Source organism: Colias philodice, chromosome 20, assembly GCF_061535455.1.
Source record: "Colias philodice isolate Cphi_HAF_F1 chromosome 20, ilColPhil1 Martin Lab GWU primary, whole genome shotgun sequence".
Lineage (NCBI taxonomy): Eukaryota > Metazoa > Arthropoda > Insecta > Lepidoptera > Pieridae > Colias > Colias philodice.
This window is the reverse complement of record NC_143105.1, coordinates 5,461,179-5,479,783: the sequence shown is the minus strand read 5'-3', so window position 1 is coordinate 5,479,783 and position 18,605 is coordinate 5,461,179. Positions and strand designations below refer to the sequence as shown.

The 18,605-nt window shown below is 30.4% G+C and overlaps 1 protein-coding gene across 1 annotated transcript; it reads right to left on the bottom strand.

The window, feature by feature from the left end:
- Nucleotides 1–11,083: 11,083 nt before the first annotated feature.
- Nucleotides 11,084–16,998, bottom strand: LOC149479461 (uncharacterized). The gene is made up of 4 exons (XM_089707905.1): nt 16,794–16,998; nt 16,466–16,629; nt 13,106–13,216; nt 11,084–12,782 (listed from the first exon to the last, which is right to left on the bottom strand). Exons 2-4 carry the CDS (start codon nt 16,566–16,568, stop codon nt 12,172–12,174), a joined length of 825 nt encoding a protein of 274 aa, XP_089564031.1. The 5' UTR covers nt 16,569–16,629; nt 16,794–16,998; the 3' UTR covers nt 11,084–12,171.
- Nucleotides 16,999–18,605: the final 1,607 nt, after the last annotated feature.

Genomic DNA, 18,605 nt, shown 5'->3' with positions numbered 1-18,605 from the left:
TAGCATGGACCAATATACTCAAGATATTGGTTCATGATGTTAGATAACAGAATGGCATACATTTTTTGTACTTTAAGTGCACAAGAATAGCTGGTACCTTTATCTACGATAAGCTTACCCATACGTAGCGCATGTCAAGGAAAAAAAATTATTGGTAGATAGATTTTTACAACATTACCTTAAAAATTTCAAAATTGTATATCACGTTAACGATTTAATATGCTTCTTTGTAATTATATTATCGATTCAAATTCCCCAAAATTACAATATTTTTCACGTACTTATATAGACGCTACCGTTTCATCTCGACTAATTTTATGTATGGAAATCATACAATTGAGAATATATATTATATGATAAAATATACTGATAAAGATTTTAATGTGTCAAATTATATTTAATAGGACGTTAATGTAAATTTTATCTTAATGGTTCGTGCGAATCTAACGTCTGCAACAGGAAGGGGATGATTGATGGTTTCATGCTTATTAAATCTTTACTTTGATGTTGATTTATATTATTTTCAAGCGATTTTCCATTCAGGCGCATAATTGAATCGTGAAGCCAGATAACAAGATTGATTAAGTTTGGCAGGTAACAGAAAATTCTATTTAATACATAGATAGAATTTGTCTGGGAACGAGAATGTGTTATCCAAATTAATAATTATTCGAAGTATTCAGCTACACAAGAAAACATTAAATCTAATTTTACCAAGAAACTAGGAGACATATATTCTTGTACTTATATATGTTTCATCCCCACTGTAAGTAATTGGAGAGGTACATTTCTTTGAATTACTTTCAAGTTTCATCTCTAGTTACGGATAGACTTGTATTCTAATCAATTCATACCGAATTTTGATGATCATTTCATTACATTTTCATACGTTTGTTTTAAAAACGAAAGAAACAAGACAAAGAAGAAACATTTTTAGATATTTCAAGTTTAGTAGATCTTCTACATAGTTAAGTAGATAATATTTTTTTTATATGAAAAATATTATATTAACCCTACTGGGTTTCAACAATATCCTTCTACAGTTGAATTATACAGAAAAATAATGAAACATTTTTCGAACAATACTGTAAAAAAATAACAATTTATTCAAAAGCAATGGAGCCTATAATTTAGTTTAATTGAAGCACCAATGTTCATGTTTCAGAGTGGAACAACAAGCTTCTAATAATGGGAACGTTGAACGTTTTATGTAAACGAATTTTCTTTATAAGTATAGAGTCGAGAGAGTAACAAGCCGTCAAGTTCACGAGACCAGACAGCGAAGCGATGAACGATGTTCACAGGGTCGTACCTACTTCAGTTTAAACTTCAATATTTATTATTACGAGTACATAAACTAAGATCCCTTGCAGAAGTAAATACTCCATCGAGGCCTCTGCAATAAATATGATCTAAATAATAACTGATCGTGATCCATTCGTACTTATAGGTAATATTATAAATTCGAGAGTGAGCTTTTTGTTATTTTTTTACTTTCTTTGTCATATTCACAAAGTTATGATTTTATGATATGATTTTTGTATCTGTATCATCTTTCTTAATCCATACTAATATTATAAATGCGAAAGTAACTCTGTCTGTCTGTCTGTCTGTTACTCAATCACGCCTAAACTACTGAACCTATTTTCATGAAATTTGGTATGGAGATATTTTGATACCCGAGAAAGGACATAGGCTACTTTTTATCCCGGGAAAATGATGCAGTCCCGGAAATCCCACGGGAACGGGAACTATGCGGGTTTTTGTTTGACTGCGCGGGCGAAGCCGCGGGCGGAAACCTAGTACTATTATAAAGGCGAAAGTTTGTACGGATGTATGGATGTTTGTTACTCTTTCACGTAAAAACTACTCAACCGATTACAATGAAATTTAGCACACATATAGAGGGTAACTTGGATTAACACATAGGATAGGTTTTATCTCGGAAATCCCACGGGAACGGGAACTATGCGGGTTTTCCTTTGAAAATGCGGGCGAAGCCGCGGGCGGAAATCTAGTATCTGTATATATGTAGATTGTATTAAATTTGATTACGCGGGCTAGACCGCAAGCAGCAAGTAAACTTTAAGAAAGCTAGCTGCACCGCGTCACCCACGAAAAACCCACATTTAAATCAAGTATTTCTATATCTCATGTTATATACAATATTCTAAATATTAAGCTAGATCACTGTAAAGTGTCATCAAAATCCGTTCAGTGGTTTACGCGTAAATTAATAACAAAAAAACATTCATTCTATCAAACTTTCATTATTTAATATTAGTAGAGTTATTTAAAGCTTTTCGTTAAATTTAGATTTATGTGTAACTAGATTTCCGCCCGCGGCTTCGCCCGCATTTTCAAAGGAAAACCCGCATAGTTCCCGTTCCCGTGGGATTTCCGAGATAAAACCTATCCTATGTGTTAATCCAAGTTACCCTCTATATGTGTGCTAAATTTCATTGTAATCGGTTGAGTAGTTTTTACGTGAAAGAGTAACAAACATCCATACATCCGTACAAACTTTCGCCTTTATAATAGTACTAGGTTTCCGCCCGCGGCTCCGCCCGCGCAGTCAAACAAAACCCGCATAGTTCCCGTTCCCGTGGGATTTCCGGGACTGCATCATTTTCCCGGGATAAAAAGTAGCCTATGTCCTTTCTCGGGTATCAAAATATCTCCATACCAAATTTCATGAAAATAGGTTCAGTAGTTTAGGCGTGATTGAGTAACAGACAGACAGAGAGACAGAGTTACTTTCGCATTTATAATATTAGTATGGATGTGAAGCTTTTTGATGAATTTAGGTTTCAATGTGACTTGAGCTTTTTGTTAGATTATTTTCTCCATGGGTTTAATATTTTTATTAAATTTAGCTTTCCATGTGATTTTGATTTGTCCTTCATTCCACATTGCATGATTGTCTGAAGACGTTAAATATGTTTTTAAATATCAGAGGAACCTTTCATAAACCTTTCAAATAAAATCGAAAACATATAGGTATACCCAATGGTATACCTACGTTGTTAACGTTTCATCTATTGTAAATTCCATTAAATATATTTTATTAGTATAATCCCTATGAAAGACCCTATGATGTATTTTTCTAAAATACATATAAGACTCACTTAGTCTTAGAGCGTAGGCCGTAATAGCTCAAAGCTAGTCAAGTGGTCACACCGTGGGACGTATCGAAGGAAAATTTTGCCAGATGTAATAAGTGCTTGTAAATTATTTTTAGTATAATTCGAATATCTTATAGCATTAAGCACCACCTACCCTTGATTGTACTTTTGCGAAGGTAGGTAATTGAAATAATATTGATTTATTGCGTCCTAAACTGCTATGCTTGAATAGGTATGGAAATATGAAATAAACGATATACCTACCACCTGATCTTGGAAGAGCTAAAATATGCTTTTTGATAATAAAAGTAAAGATCATAGGAAATTATATAAAATTTAAATAGGTTATACTATTTAGAAATTTAACACTTTTCAACGGATATACAGATTATGGCTATTTCTGCAACTTTAAAGAAAATAATTTTTCCAATAACGCGATAGTAATTTATAATAATTTGGAAAATCCAAAAGTGCACGCCTCATAATTTTTTTTAATAAATATTTATTAATTATTATTTTTGTTTATTTAATAACAATTAAACCACATCGAATCAGACCCTGAAAAATGAAAGGGTTCTATTCCTGAGCATACTCAAGCGTAAGAGAAAAAAAAAGACTCGATTAGTAAAGTATTTCGGTCGCTATCGTGTTAACAAGAAAAAGGATCCGCACATACAGACACACGGACGTCCAAGACAGAACTTTTTTAAACTGTTTTTTAACTAGTTTAAATAACAAAAATGACATCAAAAATATCATGAACGTAAAAAATAGTGTTTTTTCTTAATATGTGTGTGTATGTATTATCTTACAAGTGCAATGTATGATACATAAAGACATTTTAAGTTTGAAAAATCAGATGTTTTGCGCGAAGTGACAGTAGTACCCACCTCAACGCTTCGCTTATGAGGCGTGCAATATCTGTACAAACTATAATTGTTTTGTAGCGTAAGTCTATTAAAAGATGGATAACGTTCTAATAAAAATAATGTTATCACTATTCACATCATTCATAGCTATTGGAATCGTAAAATAAGATAGATAGATACAAATAGTATAATAAAATAAAACGGTATTCAGTGTTCAGCAAGGCGATAAAAAAGGCAATCAGTTTGTCTCGAGTGGCAGCCTGGAGGCAGATTTTTGTGGTGAAGAGAGCACGCGTATTTACGTAACCCTAAGCTGTTGATTGGTTGACGCGGTGTCGGAATCGCATTAGCCACCCCAGTGCCCATGTAAATATTGTCAACTTGAAGACGATAATCAAACATTCAGTTGGCATCGTAATTGCACTCTTTAAATGGTATTTGTTTTTATACTAAATTGTGTTAAGTAATTTTTATCTACTTGAATTCTCTCTTTTATTAGTTCTTATCTTGATGAGCTCTCGGCAAAAATAATAACAAGAAAATCAATCGACCAAATGCCTAACAGCCGAATGTCGTGTAGAAAACCTGATTTCTGGAGATTTATAGTAACTAGCTGTGCCCCGCGGTTTTACGCCGCTCCTGTTGGTCTTGGCGTGATGATATAGATTATAATTAATTATTATTAGCCTTCCTTGATAAATGGGATATCTATAATCGAAAGAGTTTTTCAAATCGGACCTGTCAGTAGTTCCTGAGATTAGCGCATTCAAACAAACAAACTCTTCAGCTTTATAATATTAGGTAGTATATAATATATACCTAGTATAGATGGAATGGAATATGGAATATGTCTTGTAACACAGACTAATAATAATATTTGTACGTTCAGTGGCTTCTACTTTTTATAATAATAATAATAAAGTATCTTAATAGATATTTATTAATATAAAAGTATTATTTCATTTCATTTCTTTTTTTATCACACAGTAATCGTAATTTTAAAATGTTTATTCATATTATAAACGTACGCCATAATATTAATATTATGTATACCATAAAGTTGTTTTTGCTCTACTATAATTTTGGATTGGAAATAAGATACATATTACAATAATAGTAGGTACCTACTTAATATTACAGTACGATAAATTCCAAAAGATACAAAACAACAACAATACTATTTCGAATTAAATTATACCTACACAAGACAATAAATAACCCTCTTAAATACAATTCCTTTATGTTAGAGCCTTGGCCTCTTTTGTGAAGACATTAGGGTATTATGATGGATAAATGGCCAGACATCCGTTCCCTGCAGAATAACTATGTAATTTTATAGAAATACTTTGATAAATCGCCTTTAGAACTTAGAATAGCAATAACTTATAAAACGAAGATCTCTAGAAATAAATCGTAAACTATATATTTCACAACAGATAAATTCCATGATATCTATTTGGCCCTTTTATTAACCAGTACCGATTTAAAAATATGTTTGCTATTTTTGAATAAAACAAAGTTCGTGCATGTCACGATAGGAACACTTATTTTCGATCGAAAACCGTCGGTATGCGAGCTAAAGTTTTAGCGCAGTTGACCGCTACCAACCCCACAATCTGGCGAACCGTCCCTTGAGCAGAGAATTCTCCGAGTTCTTTATGAAACATTTGTCTCGGTTATGAAAGTTAACTTGACCCATTTTAAAGCCTTTGTGCGCTTACATTTTTAACCGTTCGGTTTAAAATGTTTTAAATTTTAATGATAGAAAGATATAGCCTCTTTTCAAAGAGAGGCGAATTTAATTTCGTGTTTTTGAAGCGATGAATATAACGGTTTGAAAGGCGCGTAAAAGGGACCGTTTGAGAGACGTCGTCATAATATGTATATCTCAATTTCATAAAACTGTATTTAAAGGTTTATTCGGGTTTTTTAAACTACTTACCTTATATTTATGAAAATAGCGTGATAACTAAATTCTAGTTTATTATGTGTATTGTAAGGTAGTTAGGTATAAGTGATGTTTTAAAATAGGCATGGAGTAAAATATAAAAATGAAATGGGATGATTTTTGACATTAAAATGGATATAAAGGAACTAATATTTTCAAATGTAAATGAAATAAATAAAATGCAAGAGTTTAATTTATTTTTCCATGATAAGAATGTATTAAATGCAACGAGAATAATAAAGCATATTATAAAAATGCATCAACGTCATGAACACCACCGATGTTCATTCCTGTAACTTTATAAAGTAGGTAAATTAAGAAAACGTGAAGAAAGAAATTTCATTATACAATTTTCAACCTTATTAGTTCACTTGATCCGCCGTTATACCATTTCCAGGACACACAGAGCTACTTACCAACCTTGTTATTGAATACTTAATGCTCACGAAAAAAAAGTTTAACCGTGGTCGAAGGATAGTGAGAAAAAAAATACATTAATTAGGAATGACCAATGACAATCGAAGAAATCCAATATGCAACTTTCACTGATTAAAGAGGATTCATAATAAAATTTCGATAGATCTGAATCTGAAGGAAATTAAAATTATCGTAAATTCTCTACTTATGTCTTCGTAGTAAATTCCAAGAGAAAAGAAAGAACATAATGTATAAATACTTAATATACTTATATAAACGTTGTTGGCAGCGAATGGCGAGTGGACACCGATTTGTAGGTCAACAGCATCAAAATTATTAAGGGTGCAGTATTTAAAACGCCATTTCAAAGAAAAACATCTATTTTATTTGCCTGTTCTTAATAGATTAATGATAGCCTATATAGATAACACCAAACAAAAATAATAATACAATATTGCTCTTTGATGGGCATTATGGCTCCTTTACGTATCTCTTACTTCTAAAGAGCTGAAATATAAGGAAGCTGTTTTACTAATTGGCCCGTTATTACCGTTAAATGCTCAATTAAACAACAATATTATTTCCGTCAAGTGTGCCTGCAGGCGTAGACAGAGATGCAGCTTATTAAAACACAAACAATCTGCTAATTATAATTTTATACTAAGTCAGCTGGAATACAAGGTGTATTCCAGCTGACTGACCCTGATACAATTGAAAAATTCTAGATTGCTATAAAAAAATTCCAATTCCGATAAACACAAGAGAGAAACCGCTTTCGTTGCGGTGTTTTCCTCACCAATTGAAACAGTGGTGATGTGTTCAATGTGGAAATAAACTGAAAAGTGAAAACTCTATTTAGATTTTTGCAAGCTCATCTAGTCGATTTTCCAGCGTAAATAAATTCATACTTAAATAAGATTAAAAATGCATGACGCACCTATCCATTTTCATTAAAAAGTATCACTATATGAAAACATATATTTCAGTAAACATTAACCAACCCGTTGTCCATTACGTAGTAATAAAGGACAGAAAGAAAATGTAAAACTGCGGATAGTTAATGTCCGGATGTATGAGATGAGAGCTCATTTGTAAGATAATAAACCCCTTTCAGTACTTAGTTTTAGGACCTTCCGTTTAAGGGTTGGTAAAACCCGCATAAATAACATATTTGTAGGGTTATAAATATTTAACTAAGTTAAAAATAATGTCTTGTACCTTACATTACCTACTGTAAATACTAAACTGTACTAAAATTTTAACTTTATATAAGAATAGAGACAAGGTACATTAATTCAAATAGAGGGATCAAACGATATCGAATAAGATTAACCCTACTGGAATAAAAAATAAATCCCAACAGCACTTCGTACACTAGTGTCTAAGCATAGTTTTTGCTCTTTTACGACTATTCCATTACCGCACAGCATCAGTTCGTTTACGAGGGTATTATTACATCAGTCAGTTTCATCTGCAGACGCCGAGGGGCACAAAACCCTGTCTACAACTTGTAGCGGTTTTATTGTAGGGTTGATGTGAACAAACACCCGCTTCGCCGCAGCCTAAAAATACATTTTACGTTACAAACGTCGCTTTCTTAATACAATAATGTACAAACTATATCATAATATACTACAAAGGATAAAATGTTGGTACACATTTCTTTCGAGTCCATTTGTTTATTTAAGGGTAAGTTACACATTTATTGACCCTATAATTAGTTACATACTATTTTTTTAATACATTTACTTTACTTAAAAACTTTACGATTATACTTATGTATTTAAAAGAGAGCAAAAAAAATGAGTATTTTCAATCTGTACTATACATATGATTTTAAATACTTACTTGCCTTTCTTATAATTAACATGCACATAGCACACAATAAGAATAAAACTAATTGGAAACAGTTGACTAACAAATATTACATTCTGAAATTTGTTTTTGTTAATTACTTTTGAGTTTTCTCAGCAACCAGCTAATAAAACAGTCATGAACAATCCCTAGACTTTTAAATTTTACAAATATTTATATTTACTAAGTATGTATCTTACTGCGTATATTTATATATAAACCAAACCTATATATATAACCTTCATTTTAACCTTTAAAATGAAGATTTGAAAATTGAATAAAACTTGTTATGTTATAAATTATCGCCAAAATAAATTAATTTACTAAAGCTTTTACTAAAAGTAATTGACTTTTAATAAAAGGTTATTTGAATTTCCTTTGATGTATAAGATAGCATTTTATTATGAACCTATATTCGTTTGTGTTACTTCTACAAAGATGATACTAAAACGTTATTAGTTTTTAATAATATGTATAGTGTCTTTTTTGTTTGAAAATGAAAAAGCACACATATATTATAAAACTTAATTTTATCAATTATAACAACATAACATTTTGGTCTCCGTATCTATAGTGAAAAACAAAAAGCTCGTATAGGCTTCAACAATCAATAATTGAGGCACACTTAACCCATTCCTATAAGGAAAGAGTTGTAAATAACAGCTTTTGAATATATTTGTTGTAACGATTAGATTTTCCAAAAGCACTGTTGGATAAACATTTTTTTATATATAATCATATCAATTTTATAGCAAAGGGAAACCGTACAAATGTCTTTGTGATAAGTGTTGCTTTTTTATAACCCAGCTGTTACTTTTCACCTAAAAATATTATGAATAATTGCAAATCACCAAAAACTTTCGATATCCAGGGTCTTCATATTTTACCTCCTACATTTTTTCCTCCTCGTTATTATTATGGTTTTTCTTATCGTTTGCCATTACTACATCGTTATATAATATAAAGAAGCTCTTATGTTATTTTTAACGATATTGAACATTAGGTACTAATCGCAATAAAAAAAGACGGGTTGCACTCCGGGAGTGCCGGCAGAAGTGAAAACTTGATTATTAACGTTGAGCATGTTTAATATTTTGGAATGGTATCCGTCTTACGCTTTTTCGATCAGGTCACGTGTCCTGACGCGAGTTTAAGATTTTATACCCATTACAGAAAAAGTGCTCAACGCCGCTAAAGAAGTTTTCACTTCAACAGGTATGCTATTTATATGTATCTATTAACATAGTACCTACTAAACAAAATACCGTTTTCGAAACTATACCTTCATTTACGAGAGTAACTTGGAATTTCAATCCACGGACTAAATTAAATTCTACTTTTGGCATAAATGTTCGTCGAAAATGTATGTGAGTGAATCTGTTAAAACCCTCAACATTTCCCGCGTTCACTTACTCTATAAAATCTTGCGATAGCGGTATTCAGACAAAATCTCCTTCCCTCTTTATATAATTAAATACCTCTCATAATACAATCCACATTGAGGCAGTTATATGATACAACGCTACAGATTTAATACCTGCAAAAGTATATGAAATGAGAACTTAGTAATTTATCACAACTAAGATAAATTAATTTATATTTTAAAGAGCTTTAAGTTATATGAGATCTTAGGTATCTCGCCTCGTTTTGTAAATGGAATAATTATTTTTATGTTCTATTATCATAAAGCTGCAGAATATTTTATAATAACCCAATAAAAATATGAAGGTTTAGTTTGATGTCAACGTCTCATTTTGTATCAGTATGAATATTTAACTAACGCATTAAATTTTCAGGTTAAGAGATTGAGCCTATTTTGATTAAATTTGAATGAAGCTGGAATACCGATTCGAGTCCCTTCATACAAAATGAACATCGTTTTTAATCATGGAGTTTAAAATTACTTCTCTTTGATATACGCGCCAGGGTGATTGTCAAAGAGGAAGGTCGGAAAAATTGTCACCATTTCTCTCAAGTAAACAATTAAAGCAAACTTTAATAATTAAAAATTTCGGTGTGCATTGTTGTGTAAAAGTATAATTAAACAACTTGCTAAAAATGAGCAAATCCTTAACTTTTACGTTATTTTAGCATAAATTGTTTATTGAAATAAAAAGTGCTTTATTTCTTAACACTAAATCGTATCTAAATAATTATACAGGGTGTAATCGTTAAGTGTGCACAGGTGATTATTCCGTAACTATAACAGATATAAAAAGAACTTTAAACTGGCATTGAAAGTACTAAAATGACAATAATAACTTTTTAAAAATAAAACAAGAAATATCAAAAAAAATAACATCAAACACTCCCTTATATTTAGTATGAAATATGACTATTCCATTCAATATAAAAGGCAAAACAAGTAAGTTGAAGATCTTTGAAATATTTATTGAGTTGGAATTTTATAGATTGTCGAGTCACACACTATGAAGAAACAATAGGTATGGAGCGCTTTGAGTATTAAAAAAGCAGTCGAGGGCACTCCCGGCTTACTGAGATAGCTCAGCCACTTGAACGGGCTTTGATCGCTTCTCACGACTGTATATTGCTTATTTATTTAGTATATTTGATACCAATATCTTTAATTAGAGAAGAGTCTACATTGAGAACTGAACAAAAATAAAATAAATTTAACGAATACGTTGCGGAAAGAAATAAAGACATTATTTATAACACAAACTGAAATATCTGCATAAAGATAAATGAAAAATAACATCCAATCCAACTTTTATAATACATATTTATAATTTTGTTTTATTTTGTGATCATTGAAATGCATAAGTATTATAAATAATTAAATAGTACAAAAAGGACAGCATTAATAAAAAACTCATATAATTTTAATATTTATATTTGTATAAATTACATTATGGGTTTTAGGACTTTTAGGTATAATTATGACTGTTGAGAAAAGGACAGTATAATTGACAAACTCTACAACGGAGTATAATAACAGCTTGAGTTCAGTGCATTCCGAAGTAATTATATTTATTTTTATAAATGTACAATTTTTATACAAATAGGTAAATGAGCTGTTCTACTACTCATTTGAAATTTTCTTTCATTTGCGAAACGACACGTATTGAGCGATTTTTTAAGTAAGTATAATAAACTATAAATTACACATCATCTTTGATGTTAGATCGGTACAATATCTAAGTTTTTGATTATTTTTTACAACAACATAGGTAGTAGAAATCAATCAGGTTGTTTTATTGTATTGGGAGTTAAGATCTATTGAACTTTAATCACTTATCGTGAAGTCTGGTGGGTAAATTTTTAAAATCCGTAATTTTACTAAATATCAATGAACTTATTATTTGTTATTACAAATACTTATGCAAAAAAAACCATAAACCTAACATGACAATAGAGCGATTAAATTGAACTTATATACAAATTATTCTTTGAATATTAAGAACCATGATTATTCTATATTAACCGTATATCTAATTTATTAATTATACTTATATATATTTTACTCCTAAAACTATTTTATAAAGTGTTTGGCACTAATATAATATGAGTGAATAGTCTACATTTTTTTAAGTATATAAACGAATAACTATTCAATCATTCAGTTATTTATTTTTATAATCATATTATAATATTATAAATAATATACCAATGTTTCATTTTATATTTAAATGCCTCGCAAAAGTGTGGAGCGGTTTAAGTGTCACGCTCATAGCTCTCAGGAGAAAAGTTAAATTTTCGCGAAGGTCTACAGTGAATAACTTGGCTCGTAAAATTCGTATTACCTACCTTTGTAAAATGCTTTTAACTTATTGCAATAAACATTTTTCTCTGCATACGTGTATAACTTGCGTTCATTGGACATTTTAAATAATTCTAAAGTAAATAATGAAAATACACGAATATAATTTATTTGTTCCCTTACGCAGGTCAACAATACCGATAAATTCTCTGGATGCTTTACTCTTAGAGTATTAAATTACAATTTGGAGTGCAGACAAAGTGAGGTTATAAAGAGGAAGCTATTGAATATGAGAGTTTGTGCACTGTTACCATTAGCTGGGAGATAGGAGCTGGGTGCAGCCGGTGCGGCGTGCTCGTTAGCCTTGGACTCATCGACTGACGTTCCGCTTCCTTCACTTTCATCTTCATCATCATCCGGTGGAACTGTGGCTTCGTGCTTTAAAGCCTCAGCTCTGGGAAGTAATTCCACCGAAATATTGCCTTTCAATATTTCAGCGCCTACTGAAGAGTTTTTATTGGATGCCAATTTTGCAACTACTACGGGTGTAGAAATCGTTGTAGGGATCGGTGTTGTTAAAGTAGTGTTTGCAGTAAGCTTTTCATAAAGTGCTTCGTTACTAACGTTGGAGAAAGTTGAGAGTTTTAAAAATGTTTCTGTCAATTTGGCACTGCTGTTTGCCGGAAAGTTCGTTGAAAAATTGAGTAGTTCGTTCCGTAGCCGTTGATTGTAGGGCGCATTGCAGAGATTGTCATCGCATATGCAGGTCAGCTGAAATTGTTCAGCTTTGTGTTCTAATATACAGGTGGACTCTTGTGCGCTCCCACAAGAGAGAGATATCGTGAAGTCTGTAACAAAAATATACGATTAATTAACATTGTACCAATTATTAGTATAAGTTTGAATTGATTACTTATTTAACACTAAGTTTTAATGGAACTATGCTTATATTATGACCTAACGTACTTGAAAAGCAATTTCAAATCAACCCATCATATTATTCAAAATGAAAATTTAAATTATCTAACTGAATTTTTAAACGTACACGCTTTGTATAGGAAGAACGTGAATCAATTAACAGAAACGACAATTTGACTCGTACCATAAAATGTTCTGAATATTATATTTGAATTATAGTTTAATAAGTATTATAAATTATAATAATACTCACAAGGTGCTGTAGCAATAGTGACACAGTGTGGCTGATCCGGCAAACATTGGACAGTTTGCAGCTGGTCGCAATTTGTAGAGTTGCATTGATGACAGTGACGGCTCTCAACATCTGAATATATAGTTAACAAATAGTATTAGTTATCTGAATGTAGTAGTCATTAATAGGATCGAAGCAAAAGCGATGTTTCCATTCGAATGGACCGCACCCTCTCAATGGTTGGTGTACTCTAATCCGATTAAAAATGCTAATTTTATTAAGGAAAATGTAATTTTGTTTGTTTTTTCTATAAAAAAAGAGAATACATAGGTACATCCGAGTCCCAAATATATTCTCTTGGTATTTTTAACAAAGATATGTATGTATTTGAAATTAATATTCTATTTAAATTTGCTAAAGCGTTATATTTCTACGATCATGATTTATTTCCTTAGACGATCATTATTTATAAAATGGATATTAGTCAAGTATTTCGCGGAAATACGAAGAAATTTTAAGGTCTATGAATTATTTATGGTGTCCTTTTTAATAATTTAGAATAATAATTAAGAATGGTTCGTTGGGCTCAGGTTTATTACATTATTCATAGATTAATTTAGTCAATACGAATGATAAGCTCTTGAAACGATGTTTATTACGAAAACTAAGTTTTTAAAGAAAACAATAATTAACCTTCCTGATAACATTATTACCGTAATAATTATAGCAATACCTTGAATGATCTTATTAATTAAATTTAAAATTATAAAGCAAGAACTCAACAATAATTTCAGTAAAAGAACAACAAACAATTACACAAGCAAGCAAGTATAGGATATAAATTACATATTGCGCCGTTAAGCGGACTTTTTAGTTGTTTAATCTGCACGTACCACCTATTTTTATTTTCTTCGAGCTCGACCCTAAACTGGAGGAACGTGTTTGGACTACAGTCAAGCTATTTTCGACTCATATTTAGACACTGTTTGCGGAAAACGTTTTATTAAAATGTAAATCTTCCAAATATTACGAGAATAGACAAGTTACACTTTAAAGACGTTTAAGGTTTACATATACATGTTTTTAAATATACACAGTACATTCTAAACATTCTACTTTGAATAAATAAAATAAATAAACATAAATGTGGAATATGAAACAGACAGGAAAGCAAACGAGTCTCTTGGGAGGAAGATTACAAAAGCTCGGAGTATTCACGCATAGTTACGTTAAAGAATGAACAAACAATTTCTCATATTGACTTTGAAACACGATGTTACATGTTACACAATATGTATAATGTATATCCAATGGGATTTTATAAAATTATACCCAGAAATACAGAAAAGTTATTAATTCAGAATCTTTTGATTTGATTGAATTTCGTCGTTTATTTGCATTACATATTTGTATTTTCAAGTTTTGATTAGAAAAATAAGTATACTTAAGTTATTATAACAGGCAACCGTTATCAGGCAACCGTTATCGACATTTAATTATGTTAAAAATATTTTTATTTTATTTCCTATGTAAGATAGTGGTTATAGATGCTTTTGATAAAATTAATTTATTTTATATCTATTTTCATCTTCTCAACAAGCCATAAAAAATTCAATCATCATTTATATATACCCCGATGCGTACCCTTACATTTGAATTTAGACCTAAACTTTTTATATCTTAAAATCAACATAACAATCTCGTTTGTTGTCTGGAACCTTTGAATTATTAAACCGAAATAAATTATTCCGTCTCTTCAATCTTTACTCCAACGCTTTGAATAATTGGGGAATTTTTATTGAATATTTTTTAAGCTTACGACTAATAGTCGTTAGCAATTTTCAGAATTAATTCCATAGTAAATGTACTTTTGGAAAAAAGTTATGACGACATTGTGTTATTTGCAAGTTGTTTTTTTTTTAAATGGATAGTCAACAACTTATATTATCATCGTTACACCTATACCTACTTTGTTTTAAGCAATTATAGTATTTAAAAGATAAAATAGAACACTGAAATTATATACCTACACAAATTTAAGTCTCATAAACGTAAAATAAATATCTTCTACTTTACAGTTAGTAGTTACGGCGTTGTGGTTGCATTAAAATAATATAGCCACTTAAAGTAAGTTAACTAATTAAGAGTTCTAATGCCTTAACATCAATTTAGGACGATCCTAACCCACAGAGGGGTTGTATAAGTTACCTGAAACGTAGTTTCGAACCTCGTAACGTAACTTGTAGATCTACCATTATCCAGATATTGAGAACAGTAATAGTACAAAGGAAAGGACATGATTATGTTGCAAAGACTTATAAAGGGGAATGCCTTCCAATGAATTTAATTTGCGTAATTTTTATTTATCATTTCAAAAAAAAGCCTATTAAATTTTATTTTATATCAGGCATTAAATGCATGAAATAAAAAAAATAAACAAAAAATCATCCGAATTTTAATTCGGTGATTTTTTTGTAATAAAGATCGTGAAAATTTACACCATAAATGGTAATTATGGTGTAAAAAAGAAAGCGATATGAACTAATATTGTAATAAATCGAAAAAAACACGCATTCAACATCAAATAAATGTAATAATTAATACAAAATCAAAACCTCTTGAATTACAAGATCCTACTACCGATTCTCGAGTGTCAAACTATGGACTTAAGTTGAGGCGACCGTATCCATTACAAAAGGTAAAATCAGCAAAACTTTATGGAAAAAATATGACTTATAAAATTTATTGACCTATATCTTTTTACCTTATGAGGTTAACTGTAATATAGCTTTTTAATACTTAATGCACATAAAGCTGTAGCATAAAAAATTTATGATGCTAGACACGGCGAATTATAATAGAATAATGCATATATATTAGGTAGGTACAGATGCAGATTATATATCTCTTCCACAATTTCCTAAATCGAAAATAAGGATATAATTTTTGTGCTGTTTAAAAACGGGTTTGAAAATGACCAAGTGCGGTGTGAAACTAGAGTATCTATATATTAATTATTAGTAAATACTTTTTCGTTTTTGCTACGCCAGTATTAGATTTTCTGTCCTTTGTCTTGTTATTTAGCTATACGCTGATATAAATATGTATTTTAAAACTTCTATAATTATTATCAAGATAAGTATTTAATAAAAAGTATCCTCTACAGAGAGTTTATTATAAGTAAGGTCAAAACGGAGAAAATCGTCATAATTGTCGCTAATATACTAATTAAATTCTCTATTAATAAATAAGAATATCTTGAATCTCAACAAACTTGAAGTTTGAATATCAATTCATGAACTTTAAACAATACAGACATCTCTGCTAAGGTTAAAAACCTTATTGTGGACAGATATTTAATTTAACTATAATAATAATTACCTGCATGTGGCAAAGCTCCAGTCCTCGTGTCAACAATTAGAAGAATCAGAATACTCAAGAACCACATCGATGAATACATTGTCATTATATCGTTCAATATCATCAATTCATCAAACTATGTTTAACGATCAATAGTATCAATATATTTTCATTAAGATGAAGGACTGAAACAAATACGAAGTTTTATTAATATAAATTGAATGTATAAAATAACGTCTTATAAATTAATATCCTTATATGATTTTACAGGCAATGTATGTTTACATTTTTGCAATAAAAATAAAACCGATTAAATTTTTATCAAATTAATTTTGATGCATAGACTTACATACGATACACTTTATAATTAACTTAAATAATTAATCTATGTGTGTAGATTGAAATTTGACACATTAATAATTTAGCAACAATCTCACTTAACTACAGTCTTGAAGTTAATAATTAATAAACTCGCTGAATTTGTCCACGTGTTGGCAATTCTGCTACGAAGCAGCGTAGCGCTTGCGGCTACGTCGCGTAGACGACTGCCGTAGCCCCGAGAGGCGGTATGTACTGTATGTAAGCCAGCATCGAATGACAGCAAGAGCTTTTGGTAATTCTATTCATTACTATTTAAATTTTAAAATCAAAATAATTGTGGTTTGCTGATAAAAATATCAAACCACAAACATTTGATAGTAAAAATGTTATCAAATTATTAATATTTAATTAATATTTTCACACGTTTCTTCTTTTTGTTTAATTATTGCATACTCAATTAAAAAAAAAATATATGATAATCATGTAGCCTTGTGTCAATTTTACAAGTCCAATATTCAAATTGTGGTTGTTAAACGTGTCCAGTCCATGAATACGTTTGAGGTATGTAATTGATAATCATTATCCGAAAGCGATTAATGTGGCTTAATAATAATGTGGTGTTGTTATTTGGATAATCCATTTACATGTTATATAAATAGTATTAAATATGATGTGATATCATATATAATTATATAATATTACAATCTTTTGGAAGTCATATTTTTGTTTAAAATTAATTTTTGTATAATAAATACAGTGTCAGTGTATGATTAAGAAAAAAATTTGATTTACACTTTAAATATAATCCATAAAATGAAGGTAAAATTGACTTTATCAATATTTAATTTTTAAGATATATTCAGCCACGATATTGTATATCTATAGCCTTATGTATGAATGTGGGAAATAACCCAACAACCTTAACAACATCTCCCCGCAGTTCTATCGCATGCTTTTACAGAAAATCGTTTTTCTTCTAACAAAGTGATGCTTAATAATAGCACTAGATAAATCTCGGCAATATCCATGACTATTTCAAAAGGAATCTTTCACCAAGATAAAACTCCGCATTGCGGAAAGACGCTCATCGAATGAAAAGAAGTAATTATTTACAAATAGGTGCAATACATTCAGAGGGCAAATAAATCTCAGGAAAGGTATCTGGGATATCGGAATTAGAGGAGGGGGAGAGGGAGGCACGTAACATTAATTGGCAATCTCCGTATCCAAATGCCCCCGCTATTCGTATGTTATTCATCCACAAATGTATTAGTTGATGGCGTTCATTAACATCCTATGGTGTTATGACTTATGTAGGTAACATCATTTGTGCCTTAATAATTTTAACATGAATAATAAGCGTATATTTAAGGATTCAGCGGGATGGGAATCGTATTGAATGAAAATTGATTTTCTCAGAAATCGTATTATTACGGAAACAAAACTTCATTTTCGATATAACATTGAATCCAAGTTGGCTTCTCTAGCAAGGATTTCGAATAATAATGTTGAATTTTACTTTTAAGTCTTAGTATGTTACAACTAGTAAACTAAAATCACTTCAAGTTAAATAATAATTTACGTTTAATGTTTAATGACTTTATCCTAATATTTTAAAATAAACGCTTTTAACTTTTGTAACTCTAAATTGTATGGCTCACGACGTAGGAACAGCGTGTATGGAATCCATTACAGTTTTTGGTGAGCAAACTAAGTTGCAAGAACGAAAATATTCGCCCCAGGGGGTGAAACTCGGAGACAAGTTTACTCGAGTTACATAATGTTAAAATTTTATTCGTTAGATTAATGAAGAATGGAATTATACAACTGAAACTGAGGA